Source organism: Pelodiscus sinensis, chromosome 6 (assembly GCF_049634645.1).
Source record: "Pelodiscus sinensis isolate JC-2024 chromosome 6, ASM4963464v1, whole genome shotgun sequence".
NCBI lineage: Eukaryota > Metazoa > Chordata > Testudines > Trionychidae > Pelodiscus > Pelodiscus sinensis.
Window position 1 is genome coordinate 21,123,331 of NC_134716.1, and position 18,799 is coordinate 21,142,129.

General features: G+C 39.5%; 1 protein-coding gene across 5 annotated transcripts in view; it reads right to left on the reverse strand.

The window, feature by feature from the left end:
- CNTLN (centlein) overlaps positions 1 to 18,799 on the reverse strand; it is a 342,196-nt gene that overhangs the window by 228,927 nt on the left and 94,470 nt on the right. For 3 of the 5 annotated variants that reach the window (XM_075931519.1, XM_075931522.1, XM_075931521.1), the window contains exons 4-6: positions 10,904 to 11,038; positions 10,136 to 10,315; positions 4,680 to 4,813 (exon numbers count right to left, since the gene is read on the reverse strand). In XM_075931519.1, coding sequence (XP_075787634.1) covers positions 4,680 to 4,813; positions 10,136 to 10,315; positions 10,904 to 11,038 — 449 coding nt within the window. Of the gene's footprint in view, positions 1 to 4,675; positions 4,814 to 10,135; positions 10,316 to 10,903; positions 11,039 to 18,799 lie in introns of all 5 variants that reach the window. The other 2 variants (XM_075931520.1, XM_075931523.1) reach the window with 1 other exon arrangement.

Below are 18,799 nucleotides of genomic sequence, written 5' to 3' on the forward strand. Positions count from 1 at the left end.
AAAACTGGACAGGTCAATTACAAATACAGTTAACGTTCATCATATCCATCATCTTTGTTGCCATTTGCCGATTTTGTTTTATTTTCCCAGGAATGATCAGAATGCAGAGCTTTTTCCTGAGCTGTATCTGCTAATTTTTACTCCAGATATTGAGGGACTTAAAAGTAAGGGTATGTCTACACTACAAAGTTAATTCGAACTAACAGACGTTAGTTCGAATTAACTTTGATAGGCGCTACACTAGCAAACCGCTAGTTTGAACTTAATTCGAACTAGCGGAACGCTTAATTCGAACTAGGTAAACCTCATTACACGAGGACTAACGCCTAGTTCGAATTCAGTAGTTCGAATTAAGGGCTGTGTAGCCACTTAATTCGAACTAGTGGGAGGCTAGCCCTCCCCAGCTTTCCCTGGTGGCCACTCTGGGCACCACCAGGGAAACTCTTCTGCCCCCCTCCTGGCCCCGGAGCCCTTAAAGGGGCACGGGCTGGCTACGGAGCCCGTGCCAGGTGCAAGCCTGCTAGCACCCAGCCAGCAGACCCTGCACCTGGCACGGCACAAGCCAGCCACCTGCTGCCACCCAGCCCTCCGCCTCTTCCCGGGACCAGGCTGGCGGTTCCCGGGAGCCTGCCCAGGTCCACAAGAGGCGGGCACCCGCCTGGTCTAGTGCAGACATAGTGGACCTCATCCACGACCTCTGCACTAGGCACAGGAAAGTGGCCGTCTAGGGCAGGATAGCTGCCAGCCTGGCCACCCAGGAGCAGGTATGCATGAAGATCAAGGTGGTCCACTGAGACCCCCGACCCTGAGCCCTGAGCTTACAATGGCCGTACTGGGTCAGACCAAAGGTCCATCTAGCCCAGTAGCCTGTCTGCCGACAGCAGCCAACACTAGGGACCCTGGAGGGGATGGACAGAAGACAGTGACCAAGCCATTTGTCTCGTGCCATCCATCTCCAGCCTTTCACAAACAGAGGCCAGGGACACCATTTCTACCCCCTGGCTAATAGCACTCCATGGACCCAACCTCCATGAATTTATCTCACTTCTCTTTAAACTCTATTATAGTTCTATCCTTCACTGCCTCCTGCAGCAAGGAGTTCCACAGGCTGACTATTTGCTTTGTGAAGAAGAACTTTCTGTTATTAGTTTGAATCCTGCTACCCATTCATTTCATTTGGTGTCCTCTAGTCCTTCTATTATGGGAACTATTGAAGAACTTTTCTGTATGCACCCTCTCCACACCACTCATGCTTTTATAGACCTCTATCATATCCCTCCTCCGTCTCCTCTTTTCTAAGCTGAAAAGTCCCAGTCTCTTTAGCCTCTCTTCATATGGGACCTGTTCCAAACCCCTGATCATTTTAGTTACCCTCCCGTCTCCCATCCTCTCTCTTCCCTTCTCCCATCTCCTTTTCCCAGTCTCCCCGAGTTTTGTTCAATAAAGAGAGTTTCTATTTTTGAACACACGTGTCCTTTATTTGGTACATCAGGAAGGAGGGCTAGGGAGGGGTAAGTGGAAGGAGGTGAGGGAGGAATGGGGTACGAGCCCCCAATTGGGAGGACTGGGGTGGCTCTGCGGGCTCCTCGGGGTGGAAGCTCTCCTGCAGCCCCCCGATTGACCCCCTCCCCGGATGGCAGCCTGCAGCAAGTGCAGCCGGGCTGATGACCGAGTGCTGTGATGTGCCGAGTGTGGGCACTCAGGGCACTCCAAGCCAGGACTGCTTTGCTGTCCCTCATCGAGTTAGACAAGCGAGCAGGGAACCCCTGAGAACTGTCTGTCCGGGGTGAGGGTCGGGTCCATTTAAGCACAGCCCTCGGCTAGCCTGGGACAGCAGCTACACGTGCTAAATCCTAATCTGATGCCCTGCCGGCACTGCTTCCGGCCATCCTTAACCCCGGTTCAGGGTCCACTCAATGTGGACATGCTAGTTCAAATTAGCAAAACGCTAATTCGAACTAGTTTTTAGGTCTAGATGCACTGGTTCAAATTAGCTTAGTTCGAATTAACTAATTGGAATTAAGTTAGTTCGAATTAGTGCTGTAGTGTAGACATACCCTTATTTACTAAGGTCAGGTCTACACGAGAGCTGGAAGGTCAGCTTAAGTTACGTAACTCCAGCTACGAAAAATCCATAGCTGGAGTCATTTTACCGTAAGCCAACCTTTGTACCTTCCCCACAAATGGAGCAAATGCTCCCATCGGCTTTCCTTACTCCTTGTAACCATGAGGAGTATAGGTATCAGCCAGAGCTGCCCTCAGCGCTTGATTTATGGGTCTTAACTAGACCCACTAAATAGAACGCCAGAAGGTCAACCTGCTTCACTTAAAGCACTGAAAATGCCAACAATGTCAGGTGCTGTCACTTAAGTCTTTTCAGGACATTGTGAAACAGTTTTCAGTGTATACTGAAGGAAATGAGCAGAAAATCCTTAACTGTGTAACAGCAATAATGGAATTCTAAGCATTACTAGGTTGGTGTGTTTCAGTTGAACCTAGTATACACTGATGTGTTAGAAAATACTATCATCTCTTAAGCTAACAGTTCTGGCTAGCCATGAGATTTTAGATTAAACAGCCAGCCTCATTTAAGCCTAAATCCTGAGACTCAGCACAACTTTAAAAGACAATATCTGAAATTCAAAACTAAAATCTTAGGACAGAAGAATCAAGATGTTTTGACAGCCAATAATAGAATTTAGCCTTCTAAGACACAGAAATATTAATTCTTCTGCAGTATCCGGCTCCCCAGGAATGGGGCTAGCAGCCCCTGCTGGCCCAGCCTCCAGCAGCCCCTGCTGGCCCAGCCTCCAGCGAGTCAGCTCTCATCTTGCTCTGTGGCTCTGCAGTATAAAAGTTATACTGAAGAGCTCACAGCACATTTAACCGTGTAATTGCTAGGATTTTTACACAATTTTTCACATCCCTACTTGCAGTGGAGATTATAAAATGAATGTCAAGAGATTTTAAGGTCTTCTGGCTTGGCCAACTCAGTTTGTAATATCCTATTGCTACAGATAACATGTAATAACTCTGTGGCTACGTCTACACTGGCCACAATTTCCGGAAAAGCCATGCAAATCAGGTAAGTCAGGATAGGGAAATCCGCGGGGGATTTAAATATCCCCCGCGGATTTAAATAAACATGTCCGCCGCTTTTTTTCCGGCTTCAAAGTAGGAATAAGAGATCCTCCGGAAAAGGGCTTTATTCTGGAGGATCGCGCCAGTCTAGACGCTTTTTTTCCAGCTTTTCCCCAAGCCGGAAAAAAAGCGGCGGACATGTTTATTTAAATCTGCAGGGGATATTTAAATCCCCCGTGGATTTCCCTATCCTGACTTACCTGATTTGCATGGCTTTTCCGGAAATTGTGGCCAGTGTAGACGTAGCCTGTCAGTTTTGATTACCTGATTTGAAAATGTCCTTTCCCATGCATGTACCCTTACTTCATAGATATCTTGAGCCACAGAGAAGCATAGTTCTTAGAAAAACATTCTATTCAGAGATACTTCAAAAATTTACTTGATAAAATGTACAAATCCCGTGAGCTTGTTTTTCCATAGAACAACCTATTAAAATCTTGCATATTATATGAGAGTCTTAAACTTTTGTTAACCATTGAGATGATGAATTTATTACTTTTAAACACGAAAATAACTAGGGACAGCTTTTTCAGTACAAATCCTAGATTAATCCCAGATTGACAAATAAAGTTACATAAAAATTACAGAGTACATTTCTCATTTTTCTTTCAAGACAAAACACTGATTTCCTATGGTGAAATTATTAGTGGTTGAAAACTATAAAGAATAAGCATTCCGACTGCAATGACTGCTATCTACATATTTTATCGATCTACTTTATTTCCACCCTTCCAATCTGTGCTCCTGGAATGTAAGCTCTTTTGAGGCAAGAAATATACTATTTGCCCAATACATCCCTTCTACCAGCCAATGCTGTGTAGTCCTATGGAACTATACAAATAAGAGAATAATGGACTCCTCATCAATCCACTTAAACCTGCTAGATGTCTTCTGCCATTGTTATCATTATGATTATTTTAATAACCTTGTCAATTCATATAATTCAACCTGTCTTTCATTTCTTCTACACATCTCAAATATGCAGCACTAATCCTCCAGATTCAGCCTAATAAAAAGATCTGTGAGACTTCAGATAAAGCTTAAATCACAGTTTTAAACCTCTTACATAGGCTCGTGTAAACTCCTGTTGACCCATCATTTTTTATTCTAATTAAAAAGTAAAAGTTAGGCTTGGAACCTTTGTAGGTTTGGAGCATTTAGCCTCTCAAATAAATTGCTTGTGTTACTAATCATATTGGTATTTTGCATCTTTCAGTGGAGACTGACAACTCTCTGACCTAATGCTAATTATAAAAATGTAATTTTAATAATTTTAATAATGTCCATCCTTTCTTTAAAAAATGTACATTACACATGGCAAAAGGCAAAAAATATAGTTTGTACAAATAGTAGATTTTATGACTAGCTTCCCAAACATTTTCCAGAAAACGTTTGCATTTTACAAAGTAGCCTGATAGAACAGTATGTTGTTTTGCAAAAGGAGCAAAAGGAGCCTTATTTTCGCCCTAGTCAGAAAATAATTTCATTTTAAAAATTGCAAGTTAGTAGATTATTTAGCAAATGGGTGAAATACTTGCCTAACTCTGGCCACATCACAATCCTTTTGTGTTAATTCAGTCTGTTTAACAATCGCTTGTGATGTCAAGTCATTGCATTTAGTGTGCAAGTCTTCCATTTGTTTTTTTGCCTCAGTTAAATCAGTTTCCAAATTCTGTAAATTAATTTTGCAATATATTAAAAAGCATAGGAGCCACTCAGAGTTAAAAACCACAAAGAACAATGGTTATGCCCTAACACTTACATTCAACACACATTCCCAAAAAAATTTTGTTCAAATGGGTAAACAGGGTAAAAACATTACTGCAACATTCTAATTATTCTAAAATCAAGCACTATAAAGCCATGAAATTTAAGTGAAATCCAAACATGGTAAAGTATGGAAATGTACATCCAAAGCACCTAAACCACCACAGATGTGTCTTGTAGCGACATTAATTATAATCTTCAAGGAGTAGCCGAGTTAGTCTGTACATAAAAAAAAACCAAAAAATGGTCTTATAGCACTTTATAGACTAACAAAACATGCAGATGGTATCATGAGCTTTCGTGGGCACAGCCCACTTTTTCAGATGACTTTTTCTGAGTTTAGGATGTGCAGACCCAAAATAAATAGGAGAGAAGGGGCGGAAGGAATAAAAGGAGCGGGGGTGGGAGACAGGGAACAGAGGGTATAGAAAATAGGAGGGTTAAGAGAATCAGTGAGTATCTGAAGATTGACCCCAAAGCGGAGGAGCCCCTCCCTGAGCCTTGGTGAGCAGCACCTAGCCCTAGCGACCCACCTGACTAGAAGCCAGGAGACAGGACCAGGGATATAAAAGGCCTGTCAGAGAGGCCAGTGAGGCCCCAGTAACCGAAGGAGCCTCAAGCCTCCCGTGCACCCAAAGGAGGAGTTGGGCTTATTTAGTCTACGGAAGAAAGAGTGAGGGGGATAGCAGCCTTCAACTTCCTGACGGGAGGTTCCAAAGAGGATGGAGAGAGGGTGTTTTCAGTAATGATGGATGGCAAAACAAGGAGGAGCAATGGTCTCAAGTTACAGTGGGAGAGGTCTAGGTGGGATATTAGGAAAAACTATTTCACTAGGGGTGTGTCTAAACTACATGCCTCCGTCGACGGAGGCATATAGTTTAGACACACCCTAGGAGAGTGGTGAAGCACTGGAATCAGTTACTGTAGGGAGGAGGTGAAATCTCCATCCCTAGAGGTTTTTAAGTCACAGCTTGACAAAGCCCTAGCTAGGATGATTTAGTTAGGGTTGGTCCTGCTTTGGACAGGGGGTTGGACTCAATTACTTCCTGAGGTCTCTTCCAGACCTAGGATTCTATGATTCTATTCTATGAACCTTGGAACAACATATGTGAGTAAACAGGGAATGTGTAGTTAAACACAATCAGGTTATTTGCTTTATTTCTTGGTTTGTGAGACTTCTTTGTGCCGATTAAAAAAAATATATATACATGTAAGTAAAACTGAATCTTAGAGAAGCAATTAGATGTGCTTTAATCTGGGGGGGAGGAGGGAATGTTGTGCTCTGTAGCACCTATCAACCAAGTACGCTTTACCAAATATGTTGTCTTTGTTTTGTTAATAAAATCACCCTTTTTTAAAGACTATGATCTGATTCCTGTGTCCTAGAAAGCAGGAGGTTCTCTATGAACGTGCCTGAGAATAAAGCTTCAGCTATTAAGAAATTACAGTTTGTTTTCAAGCTCTCTCATCAGGAAGGGTTAAAGAGCTTTGGATTATCACACAGGAAGAATTCTCCATGTACATCTTCCTTGGTTCAAAAAGGGGGTTTTCCATTTGGGTGGTGGCAGCATATCACCCAAGGTTAGGGAGTTTGTGATTTTGGGGAGTTTTTTTAAACAGACGCCTTTAGTGGCAGGGTATTCTAAGGTATTTTGTAGGCCCCCACTTTCTGCACTCAAAGTGCTAGAGTGGGGAACAGCCTTGACAGGTATCAAACAATGAGAATTAACCTTTATTTAGGAAAATAACTAAGCTACAAAAAATTTTTAAAAACCAATTATTTAAATCATATTTTCCTGCTTACTGATTTAAAACAGGACGAAAATCAGTGATTTAAATGGCTTTGATTTAAATCAATCTACCTTGTATTTATTAGTCACTTTTGATCACATTGCCCTCTACCTACTACTCTATTTCACTGGAACTTATTGAATATTCCATAGATCTACATAGCTACAAACTGCTGACACAATAATCAAATAATAATAACAATAACAATAAAAATAACCTAATACCTTTAAGGGGGTGGGGTGTCCAGCTTGTGGAGGGAGAGGGAATAGTGCTTTTGAGGTTAGAGAGGAGGAGAGGCTCAGAAACTGCTGCAAAAGAGGGAGAGGGCTGGCATACTGACACTGACTCTGAGCCTGTAACTGGATGGTCTAAGGAATTGTGAAAAGAGGCAAGTTGGGAAGTAAAAGACTGTTTTCACCTGGGCACAAAAAGTAGCACCCATCCTCTCTCTCCTTGAAGAGGCTAGCAGACTTGGTCAGAACCTGCTGTGGGCATTGCACTAGCTGTTCCTTTTTAGGAGGGCTACCAAGCAATTTTCATAGGTGAAGTTTTTTTTTTTTTTTTTTTTGGTCTTCACCACAGCAGTTTCAGGGAGGACTTTGATATGGTGAGGAGTGAAGGTAGTAGATGATATGTTGCAAATCATTATGTGAGAGCAGGTGTCTAGCACAAGCATGCCATAAGAAAGGTATACTGTGATCAGATAAACTCTTTGGTAAAGGGCTTAAAAATAGATAATGGTTACAGGAGCAGAACTGGAGCGTTAGTAGTTACAACAGGTACAGCAGAGAGCAACATCCTTTCTTATAGCCCACCTTAATCCTTGTAGAAGGGGAACAGTAATGTCCCAGCAATTGGTTGCCTGGGAGACTTGGCTGGAAAAATAATGAGGCAGGCTGAAGTCAATTCCTCTGTTCCCCCGCATGGTTAGTGAATGAACCTGGAGTTATCTCCATTGTATACTCTTTTCTGCTGGGTCGTTCCTGACATCTAATAATAAAGTTGAACCCTGATTAAAACCATGTCAAGTGTCTCCTGTCCTTCTTTCAGTATAGCTGGATAACAGTCACAGCTTTTGAATACATAAAAATGTCAGTGCTTGAAGCCTGATATCTCAAGTCCTCCAGGACTAGAAACCAGTACTTTATCCCATTGAAAGGTGAGAGTTCCACCTACCTCAATAGGAGAAATAGTAATAACATCTAGCCTAGGATATTTAAAACTAAAATATTTAATGTCTACAAAAGAGATTTTATAAGTAAAATTTTAGGATGTTTTAAATTTATTAATTTTGCTCTCCCTCTGGCTGCTGTACAATTGGAAAAGGATTATGGAAAGTGTGCAAGAGTGTTTCTGGATCCCTCATTCACAGCATTAACAACAATATTTCTTACCAGTGCTAATGCACAAGCCAAAGAGATCCCAGCTTCTGTCCCAGCTACTAGATTGAGTAGCATAGCCAGTATTTGGAAAAAAAAAAACATTTATCTCCTAAACACAGCTAATCGTATATGGAAATCATTCAGCGACAATGAATATGGACCCTCACATTGCCATTTCTACTATCACTTAAAATCAACAAACTGAAAATCCTATTACTTATTTTCCCATTTTAAAAACACTTAAGCATTTAAGAGACATTTTACACTGGAAAAACTGACCACTCTCAGAGCAACACAATACAGGTTAATAATCTCATATTTGTTCTCTGGGGTAAAAAAATATCCCATCCTGTTTACTGATGCCCCGTTGAAAACAAATCTGGCATCTACTACATTCTTCTTGAAAATGTCTGGTAATGGAAATGGAAGAATGAACAGAACAGAGGAAGAAATTAAGTCAAACTGAAACCTATTAAAATGTCAAGGAAATATTTATAGGTAATTTATGCATAAGTAATACAATCATGAATAAGGTAACTAATTTAGTTTAAAAGTTTCTTAAATCCATGTGTATATACGAAAGTTTATATCTGTTTTTTCTGACGTGACGCATACTATTAGTATGTGGTGCATATTGAATATTTTTCCTCTTAAAAGCTCCTTAGAAACATCAATTATTGATCCTCAGAACAGTTTTGTAAGATAAGAATTACTATATTACATTACAGATTAGAAAAATTAAAGAAGAGCGGTAAACTGACTTGCCCAACATTATAGAGAGAGTCAGTACTTGAGCTGGGGTTCCCTGTACCTGTTCCCATGCTCAAACAATTAAAACAAATTTCTTTCTCTTTATGGTATATGTTAACTGCCATAAAATCTACCCAAAATATTTTGAATTTACTCTTTTCATTGATGTAATAGGAAATTATGGAGAGTTCAACTATTTGCAACAACTTATCAGAGATACGTTCTATATCAACTTGAAAATTATTAAATCATTCTAATATATACAGTTATCAGTGAAGTTGCCCCTTTCGAGGATCTTCAAGCCACATCATAGAGTCCTGAGAATGGATATAAACCTTCCACACAACCAGAGGCCTTGCATTTCAGTAACTGATCTCTTTTATAAGGTGTGAAACTGTCTTAAAGCTTTTCAGTACCATGCCTAAAATAGTCATTAGTGACACTAAATATCATTGAATTCGCTGGATTGCCTCTGCAACATTTCATGTCCCTCTCACCTGAGATCAAAGGACACTACATTGTTCTACCCTCCCTTGCCACTAAAATGCCATGATGTGCAAGCCAAAATGATGCTGTTGATGACATACAATATACCAGCAGAGGATGGATTCTACAGAAAAATAACAATTTATTTAGTGCACTTTAGATTGAATAAAATATATAAACTTTATATAAATACACATGTAATCTCTAACAAATGGCTTGATACTAGCATTTGTGACTTATTACTTAGACATATTTTCAAAAGACATGCCAGTTTTCATGAGAAAGAATTAAAAATTGGAAGTAATATACATTTCAGCACAATGTGACAACACATTAATCAAACAGTGAATATAACTTTGCAAATATAATATACAGTGAAAAAGCCTTTCACCAAGAGTGGAGCCCTCTGGAGGCTGAGATGCAATTTATTCTAAACTATAGATGAAAAGTTCTTAAAATCATCTTACAAAACAAATATCAGGTCCACTACAATCAAATTATATTGAATTAAACTGTAAGTGAGAAAAAATCTTGAAAGATTTTAAAGCTGTTTTTAAAGAATTACCTTGTATCTCAAACACCAATATCTTATATTTTAATGATTACATTTTAGGATGATTATTTGAAGTCAGTTTCCTGCTTGGCAACATCAATTTTTAAAAAGCTGTGGGTCTGAAGTGAAGGAATGTAAATGAATGTCAGTCCCCACTGGTAGATTTGAATATATAACTTGTTATTTAAAGAAAATAACATGTAGTGTGAATGCCTGTGAGAAGTTAGTTCTGAAATAATATCCAATAGTCCATTCTGCATCATACCTTTATTTTGGTATCAATACCAGATTTTTCTATTCTCCATTGGGCCTCCTGCTTCCTCAGTTTCTCCAGGTCATTTAGCAGGTCAGTGCAGCGTGTATTTAATCCCTCATTTTCCTCCTCCAGATTTTTTATAACCAGTCTGTTTTGCTCTTCTTTCTTCTGTGCACACTCCTTAGCGTCCTGTAGAACAGTACCACAAGGGCCGATAAACAAAAAAAAGTGAGAACTAATCAGCAAATATAAACTGTGCAGTTTTACCCTCACAGCAGCTTCTTCTATATTTGATGGCCAAGGTCACCTGTGTACTTTTATTGGCCTCCTTCATGCAGGTGGAAGGTCATATATTTTAGCTGGATGACAGCTTTGATGAGTACACATTTGCAAAGAGCCCATTAATTGATCAAGCTGCCTTTGATGCTGTCCCCAGCTATTTTTGAGACCCACACAGACATATCCTCCCAGACCTCGGCTTTATCAATTAATAATGCCAGTCCCATCAGAATCTAATTACAAGAAGCCACATCTTCACACTCCTACTTTCTTTGCTCCATTTCCATCATTAACTATTAATCTGAAAGTTATAAAGCTTGGATTCTTAGCTTTAAAGCATCTTTCTCAGAGTTGGTGTGTGAGAAAACTGTAAGGTACAGCAAGGCCTAAGGCAATTTTTCCTCTAAGCTTGTCACTTTCTGTGTCACAAAGGCTGACATTGCTTAGAGAAGTACTTCAAAGCTATGGTCCTATAAAACTATGTACAAGTCAATATACCTTAAGTTCTTCACTTTTATCTTTAAATTTCTGCTGCAAATTACTGAATTCATTCTTCAAGAGAGCATTTTCTTCATCTACAGCAATTTTTCTCTGTACTACATTGTTTATTTCCTGTTGTTGTCCTGATGCTCTCTGTTTAACAACAATGAAAAGTCATTAAAAAGACAGTCAAAGTATGTAGTAGACAATGTATTTGCTTAAACTGATAAAGGCTTACATTTTTTCATGCAACTTTCAATCATATGTGGTTTTATCACACTCTTGTTACTGTATCACTATTTAAATCATACTAAGAATTGTAGCCCTGTGTAATGTATTAAAAAAGTAAGGGGCAGGAAATTGGGAACTGAATATGTTGTTGCTACTGGACACAAAAGCCCACAAAACAGGGAAGCAAACAGAAATGATTTGGTCTAGTCTCACAGAGTGGATATGGCTCACAAAGTGGATATTTTTTATTTGACATTAAGAATAAAATGGACTACTTTTAGCATAACTGAAATCTAGCCAGGAAGTGAAATTATCTTTTCTTCACAATTCACAAAAACAAACAATAAGAAATAACTATTAAATGAGAGAACTACAAAATATTATGATACAAATCAGTTATACTGTGAAAGTAGTCTAATGGAATTTGCAACTCAAAGCAAATAAAACACTTTTGTGCAAAGACAGTACTTAGTGTACTATCCATAATAAAATCTTAAAGTTGCTAAAAAACACCCAAATTTCCCTGCTAAATTTTGCATTTTTTAGTCTCTAAAAATATTTATTTTACAGCCTCCTAGATCATAAACCTAATTTATTATAGTAACCATATTTAAAAAGTTCACACTGTAAGTATAAAAAATACAAAAACTAATGTTAAAAGAAATATATCACTGGTTTTGTCTATTTTTTAATTCAAGTGAAATTTTGTTTTGATTAAAACCTTTTCCTACCATGCTTACAATGCTGTTGTTGGTGCTTAAGAGCCAGAAAATGAAATTGACTGGAAACAAAACTGAAACTGACTTATTTTTATTGTTGAAGCTCAAATAAATGTAGAAGGTAAGCAAAGAGAACCAATACATGACAAAGAAATTAGATTGTTTTTAATTATGCTAGGCTATTTCTGATAGCCCACATAAGAAATATTTTTAAAATATTATTTTTAACCTGACAAGGTGCCTTTGAACATTTAATATTGAATCATTGTTCATCTCACAGACATGAAAGAAAACAGAGAAAATTCACCCTAAGCATTCAACCCAGTGAACATGCAAATATGTTCTGCTCCTTACTCTGAACTGGGGATAAAGAAATGATTAACCACTAAAGAAATAAATCCTTTGCATACTATTTACAGTTTTAATTGTACCATATTTGAACTTAATATCGGATATAAGTGTTATTTTTAAAGTAACTTGCTACTAGTGCTGAAATAACCAACAAATGCATTCATCTCACACATTCGATTAATTCCATCTGTAGTAATCCAACAATTCCATCAGCATTAATTTAGTCATTTCTGTCTGGATTATTAATATTTGATCAGTCAAATAGATGCATTAATATCATGAAAACAATAATTGAAATTATTTGATGAATACCAGTAAAAATAATACATTTGTTGACTATTATTCAATCACTGCTTTTACTTCATCTCTTTGGGTATGTCTACACAGCAAAGTTATTTTGAAATAACTTTACTAGCGCCTACACAGCCAAACTGCTATTTCAAAATTAAAACGAAATAACGGGCCGCTTATTTCAAATTTGGTAAACCTCATTCCATGAGGAATAACGCCAAATTCAAAATAGCTAAAATGAAATAAACTCTTGTGTAGACGCTTATTTCGAAATAGAGGGCCTCCAGCCCTTCCCAGCGTGCTCTGGTGGCCACTCTGGGTACAACCAGGAAAATCCTTCTGCTCCCCCCCCCCACCAGCACCAGAGCCCATAAAGTGGTAGACTCTGGCCACAATGCCTGTGCCAGCTGCAAGCCTGCCAGCACAGAGCCAGCAGTCTGTGCACCTGGCCAAGCATGAGCCAGCAACCCAGTAGCACCCAGCCCTCCACTGTGCCCCAGGAGCAGGCTGGCAGCTCCCAGGAGCCTGCCAGGGGTGGCAAAAGGCAGGCGCCTTCTTCGTCTAGTGCAGAGATCGTGGACCTCATTGAGGTTTGGGGGGAGGCCTCCAATGTCTATGATCTCCGCACTAGAAACAGGGACGCGGCCGTCTACAGGCGGATGGCTGACAGCCTGGCCACCAAAGGCCACATGCACACCCAGGAACAGGTGCGTATGAAAATAAAAGAGCTGCGACAGGCCTATGGTAGGGACTCAGGGGGCAGCTCCCAACCAGGAGCTGACCTGGACCCCTGCCCCTATTATGATGCCCTGAACCGCATCCTGGGGGGTTCAGACAGTCTGTGCCCCCCAGGTGATCATCGACCCTGGGGCAGAGGGCCCTGCCCATGACACCCAGGAGGAGGAGGAGGAGGACGGCCAGGAGCCGCAGTTGGGGAAGCCCAGGGTGCTAAACCCCTCGATCACCGCATCCAAATCAGTGAGGCGGATGACTCAGCAAGGTAGGCAAGCAAGCACGGAAAGCTGAGAACCGGCTGTCCAGGGGGGTCCCTGTAAGCACAAGCCTCAGATAGCCTCAGGCAGCAGCCACACAAAGCAACTACTGACTTAATGCCCTGCTGGAACCAGTTTCAGCTGCCCTTAAATGTGATTCAGCCTCCAATCAGTGTGGATGTGCTATTTCGAAATGCATTTTGTGTGTAGACTTGTTATTTCAAAATAATTTATTTCGAATTAACTATTTCAAAATAAGATACTGTGAAATAACGCTGTAGTGTAGACATACCCTTTGTGTTTGTTATATCTGTCTTTCTGAACATAATAAGAACATAAGAATAACCATACATGATCAGACCAAAGGTCCATCTACCCCAGTATCCTGTCTTCTAACCTTGGCAAACGCCAGGTGCCCTAGAGGGAATGAACAGAACAAGTAATCATCAAGTAGTCCATGTTCTGTTGCTCATTCTTAGCTTCTGCCCATCCTTGTTAATAGACATTCACATACCTATCCTCCATGAATTAATCTAGTTCTGTTTTTGAATCCTGTTATAGTCATGGTCTTCACAACGTCATCTGGCAAAGAGTTCCAAAGGTTCACTGTGTGACACTTGAAGAAAATAAACAATGAGAATTCCCATGGCACCTTACAGACTAACAGATTTATTGGAGCATAAGCTTTGCATTTGTCGAAGTGGGTCTTTGCCCACGAAAGCTTATGCTCCAATAAATCTGTTAGTCTATAAGGTGCCACGGGACTTCTTGTTGTTTATGCAGATTCAGACTAACACAGATACCCCTCTGATACTTGAAGAATATACTTCCTTTTGTTTGGTTTAAACCTACTGCCTATTAATTTCATTTGGTGACCACTAGTTCTTATGTCATAGGAACAAGTAAATATTCTTATTCACTTTCTCCACACCAGTCATGATTTTATAGACCTCTACCACATCGCCCTTTTAGTCATCTTCCTAACAAGGTGAGAAGTCATAGACTTATTAATATCTCCTTGTATGGTAGTAGTTTCATACCACTAATCATCTTTATTGCCATTTTCTGAACTTTTTCCAGTGCCAATATATCTTTTTTGAGACGAGACAACCACATCTGCATACAGTATTTAAGATACAGACATACCATGGATTTATGTAGAAGTAATAAGGTTTTCTCTATCTTATTCACTAACTTTTTTTTTTATGATTCCTAACATTCTGTTTACTTTTTTAACTGCTGCTGAACATTGAGTGGATGTTTTCAGAGAACTATCCACAGTGATTCCAAGATCCCTCTCGAGTGGCAAATGCTAATTTAGTCCCCATGATTTTATACATACAATTGGAATTATGTTTTCAAATGTGCATTACTTTGAATTTATTAACAATATAATTCATCTACCATTTTATTGCTCGGTCACCTACTTTTGTGACATCCTGTTGAAGTTCTTCACAGTCTGCTTTGGACTTTACTATCTTGAGCTGTTTAGTATCATCTGCAAATTTTGCCACCTCACTGTTTATCCCTTTCTTCATATCATTTATGATTACGTTTATAGGATTGGTCCCAGTATGGACCCCTTTGGGATACCACTAGTTAGCTCTTTCCATTCATGTATGTGTTCACAAAGAGATGAGGTGATGGACTGAAGGATTAGTTCATGGGCTTTCCCATTTAAATAAAATATTTTCTAATAACCAGGGAGGAGAGCAACGGCAATTGGAAAAAATATTAAGTATTCTTTGCTGGAAATGTTTATATTTTGTTTCCGAAAATTACGTTGACAGTGCAACACAGTGTTTGTTTGAAATAAAGAAGAGAAAGACAAAGAGACATTTTCTGGGCTTCAGGGCTCTTCTTTCTTTAGTATTTTGAGAGGCTACTAGGCAACAATTGCAATCTTATGTATTCCAAAGAGAAAAATATTGTTCTTCAGAAATATTATGAGTCAGGGGCAGTGTTCCTTCTGAACTGGGCAGCAGCACAGCTTCACAGGTAAATTAATCAGCCATGCCCAGTCAGTCAGCTCCATGCAAGGAGCCTTGAGCCTCTGAGTGGGCAGGGCTGATTAATCACCTGAGAAGCTGTACTGTCACTCAGCTTAGTGGGAAGTCTGGACACAGAAACTGATCACCTCTGGCAGAAATGATATAGCTGTATCTGCAGAGAGGGTGACTCCACTAGTATCATGCAGACCAGTCATTTTGTATTAGCTCTTAGAGAACATAGTAAGGGGCTTCTGCAAGTCCTCTCTCTGGCAGATTGCTGTCTGTTACACATTCATGTATGTAAATTGTACACCCTTGAAAATTTCCAAGATTTTGAATGATTGTATTGGGTCTAACTGTGCTCCATGTTTTAAAGCTCAGCAATCTCTGAGAAACCAGAACTGTTCAACTCAGTAGAATTCTAAGCACATCCAGTTTTCAAGTGTCTAATCTATATTCCACTTTGTTACTGACTGGTTTTCTTATTCTAACAGGACAGCAGCAGAAAGTAAGAGTAATCTTCAGGGAGTAAATATGATGCTGTTCTTCTGGATCTTGACTAGAGAGCAATAGCTTCGCCAGGAGAAGGTTCTGTGACAGTTGGGAGAATGGATGGAGAGCTGGAGGCGCACAAACTAAAAGATAAACAGCTATTCCTTCTAGTTTATCTAGGTGAATTACGTGGACCCAAACTGGCAATTCCTGTCTTGGTTTAACAAGAAGATCCCACATATACAGAAAACAAGTACATCACATACATAAAATTACACTAGACCAGACCCATGATAACAGTTCCTCTCCATCAATAGAAACTGTATGGGTGCAAGTTTCTGAAATCAAGCACCAACTGAGTAGCAAACCCTATGACACCACTCACTAAGTCTCATTATTTAGCAAAAGACATGAGGGATCTCTATAGCAGCATCTCAGCAACATTGACGTGCTTCCCTGGTAATTTATATCTACATACCAAAATCACTAGTAAACTTCAAAGAGTTCTCAATCTTGAGATTGCTTTTATTATTGTTGGGCTGCAGCATGAAAACACTCTTTTAATAAATTATATCTACATATGTAGATTATGTATGTAACCTCATGAACTATGACCCAATTGTCAGTAACCTTTTAAGAACTACCTTTGGAGACTCTTTTATTGTAACTTTCTTTATATATATATATATATAAACTGAAACCCCATTTTAACCTTTGTACTGCCTTAAATCTGTTTAAAGTTAGGTGTGTATCTATGTAAAAGTGTGAATTGGGGGGGAGGGGAGGTAAAGGAATCAGTCCCTGAAGCCAGACTGTCTGGAGACCAGCTGCCAACACTACCTTGATGGCTGAAGAACAATGCAAGCGAGCCCTTCAAAAGAAACCACCCAAGAAAAAGAGAGACAAAAGCTCCATGAAGAAAAGATCGAAGTCCCATCTTCTGTTAACTGATTATTCATGATCATACATTGTCCTGGAGCATAGGAACAGCACAATATCTATGGACTAAAACATATAAGAAGATGGGTGCAAAACTATAGAATTGGGTCTTTTTGTTCTACCATCATTCTCCAGGAGCATGAGTACACATTGACACGACCCAGCTCCCCTTCTCACATGTTGACCGACTGGCCAGTGGACTAGCATGAGCAACTGAGGCTGGTAATTATATCCCATATGTAGAACTGTGTGTATGACTGTGTGTATCTCTGGATAATTTTAGAAGCTAGGGTTAGTAAATGAATTCTGCCTCCACAATAAAGGTGACATATTTCCTTATTCCCCTAACAAGATTCTGCCAATTCTGTTTCTACAAGTATAACACTACTTTCCTTTCTACATTCTCGTATCTGCTTTTCACACACAAGCAAAAAGGTAAAGGAACCACCACTTAAGAACCAAAGCTAGGTGGAAATAAAAACCCAAGCTGAAAAGGATTCAGTAAAGAGTTGCTAACACACACAAAATTAACTAAATTAACAATTTACATTTTATTGCTTTTTCCTGTGAATAACCCTGTAGAAGAAAAGGTTGTGAGAAAAAGCTAAATTCCTAGAACAGAAAATACTAGCAATGTTCCATAAAGGCTGACCTGCTCTGGTACAATTTCATGAAGAAAGTAGCAAAGAAACACACAGCCGACAACCACAATAATTGGAGACGCAACACAATCTCCTGCTTAAGGTCTCTTGATAAGATTTTATAGGTAAGAACAATAATCCAGTGTTCATATAATCCTACAATGTAAATTAAGGTTGTGGAGATGCCAGGAATGAAAGACTATTTCCACTCAAGAATCACTTGTAACAGACACATCGCATTATCACAACTCTCCCTTTTTCAAATACAACAAGAGAGAAACATTGTCCATTAAGATTTGGACAGTTTGCTCCCCAAGAATTAGAAAGAAAAAAAGCAACAAGACCTAGGCAAATTCCATAAGGTTTACATGTGGCCTAAATTCCAAAAGCAGCTAACATGGTGGTCTGAAAATAATTTTCTCCAAACAAAGCCAAAAGCAATCTGTTACCACTGTTTAGTTCATCTGAATCAAAGGGGTAGCTTTATATACAGTATGATTTGAGAATCCTACAGAAAAGTGGAAGGAAGATATTCTGACCTGGCTGAGTAGTTTGTTTGATGTCTGAGAACACATTTGTCCCACAATTCATTCTTATTTTCTTTTCACATGGCAATTTTTTAGGTAAAATGCAATACAGTATTGATTTCCTCTTTGATAAGGCCAAATTATTTACTGGCAAGTAGTATTGCTGTTTAGATTCTGTTAAATCAACCAGTAAAAGTAGGAAAATGTCATGTTAACTTGCAGTTTAACAAAACAAGGTACAAAACTTGTGGGCTACGTCTAGACTGGCATGATTTTCTGGAAATGCTTTTAACGGAAAAGTTTTCCGTTAAAAGCATTTTCGGAACAGAGCATCTAGATTGGCACAGGCGCTTTTCCGCAAAAGAACTTTTTGCAGAAAAGCGTCTGTGGTCAATCTAGACGCGCTTTTCCGCAAAAAAGCCCCGATCGCCATTTTCGCGATCGGGGCTTTTTTGCGGAAAACAAATCTCAGCTGTCTACACTGGCCCTTTTGCGCAAAAGGAACTTTTGCCTGAACGGGAGCAGCATAGTATTTCCGCAAAAAGCACTGATTTCTTACAGTAGGAAGTCAGTGCTTTTGCGGAAATTGAAGTGGCCAGTGTAGACAGCTGGCAAGTTTTTCCAGAAAAGCGGCTGATTTTCTGGAAAAACTGGCCAATCTAGACACAGCCATTGAGAAAATTACTTTCTAACTTAAATATAATGTTTCTATTAGCTCTGAAAGAACACAGCTTAAGAAG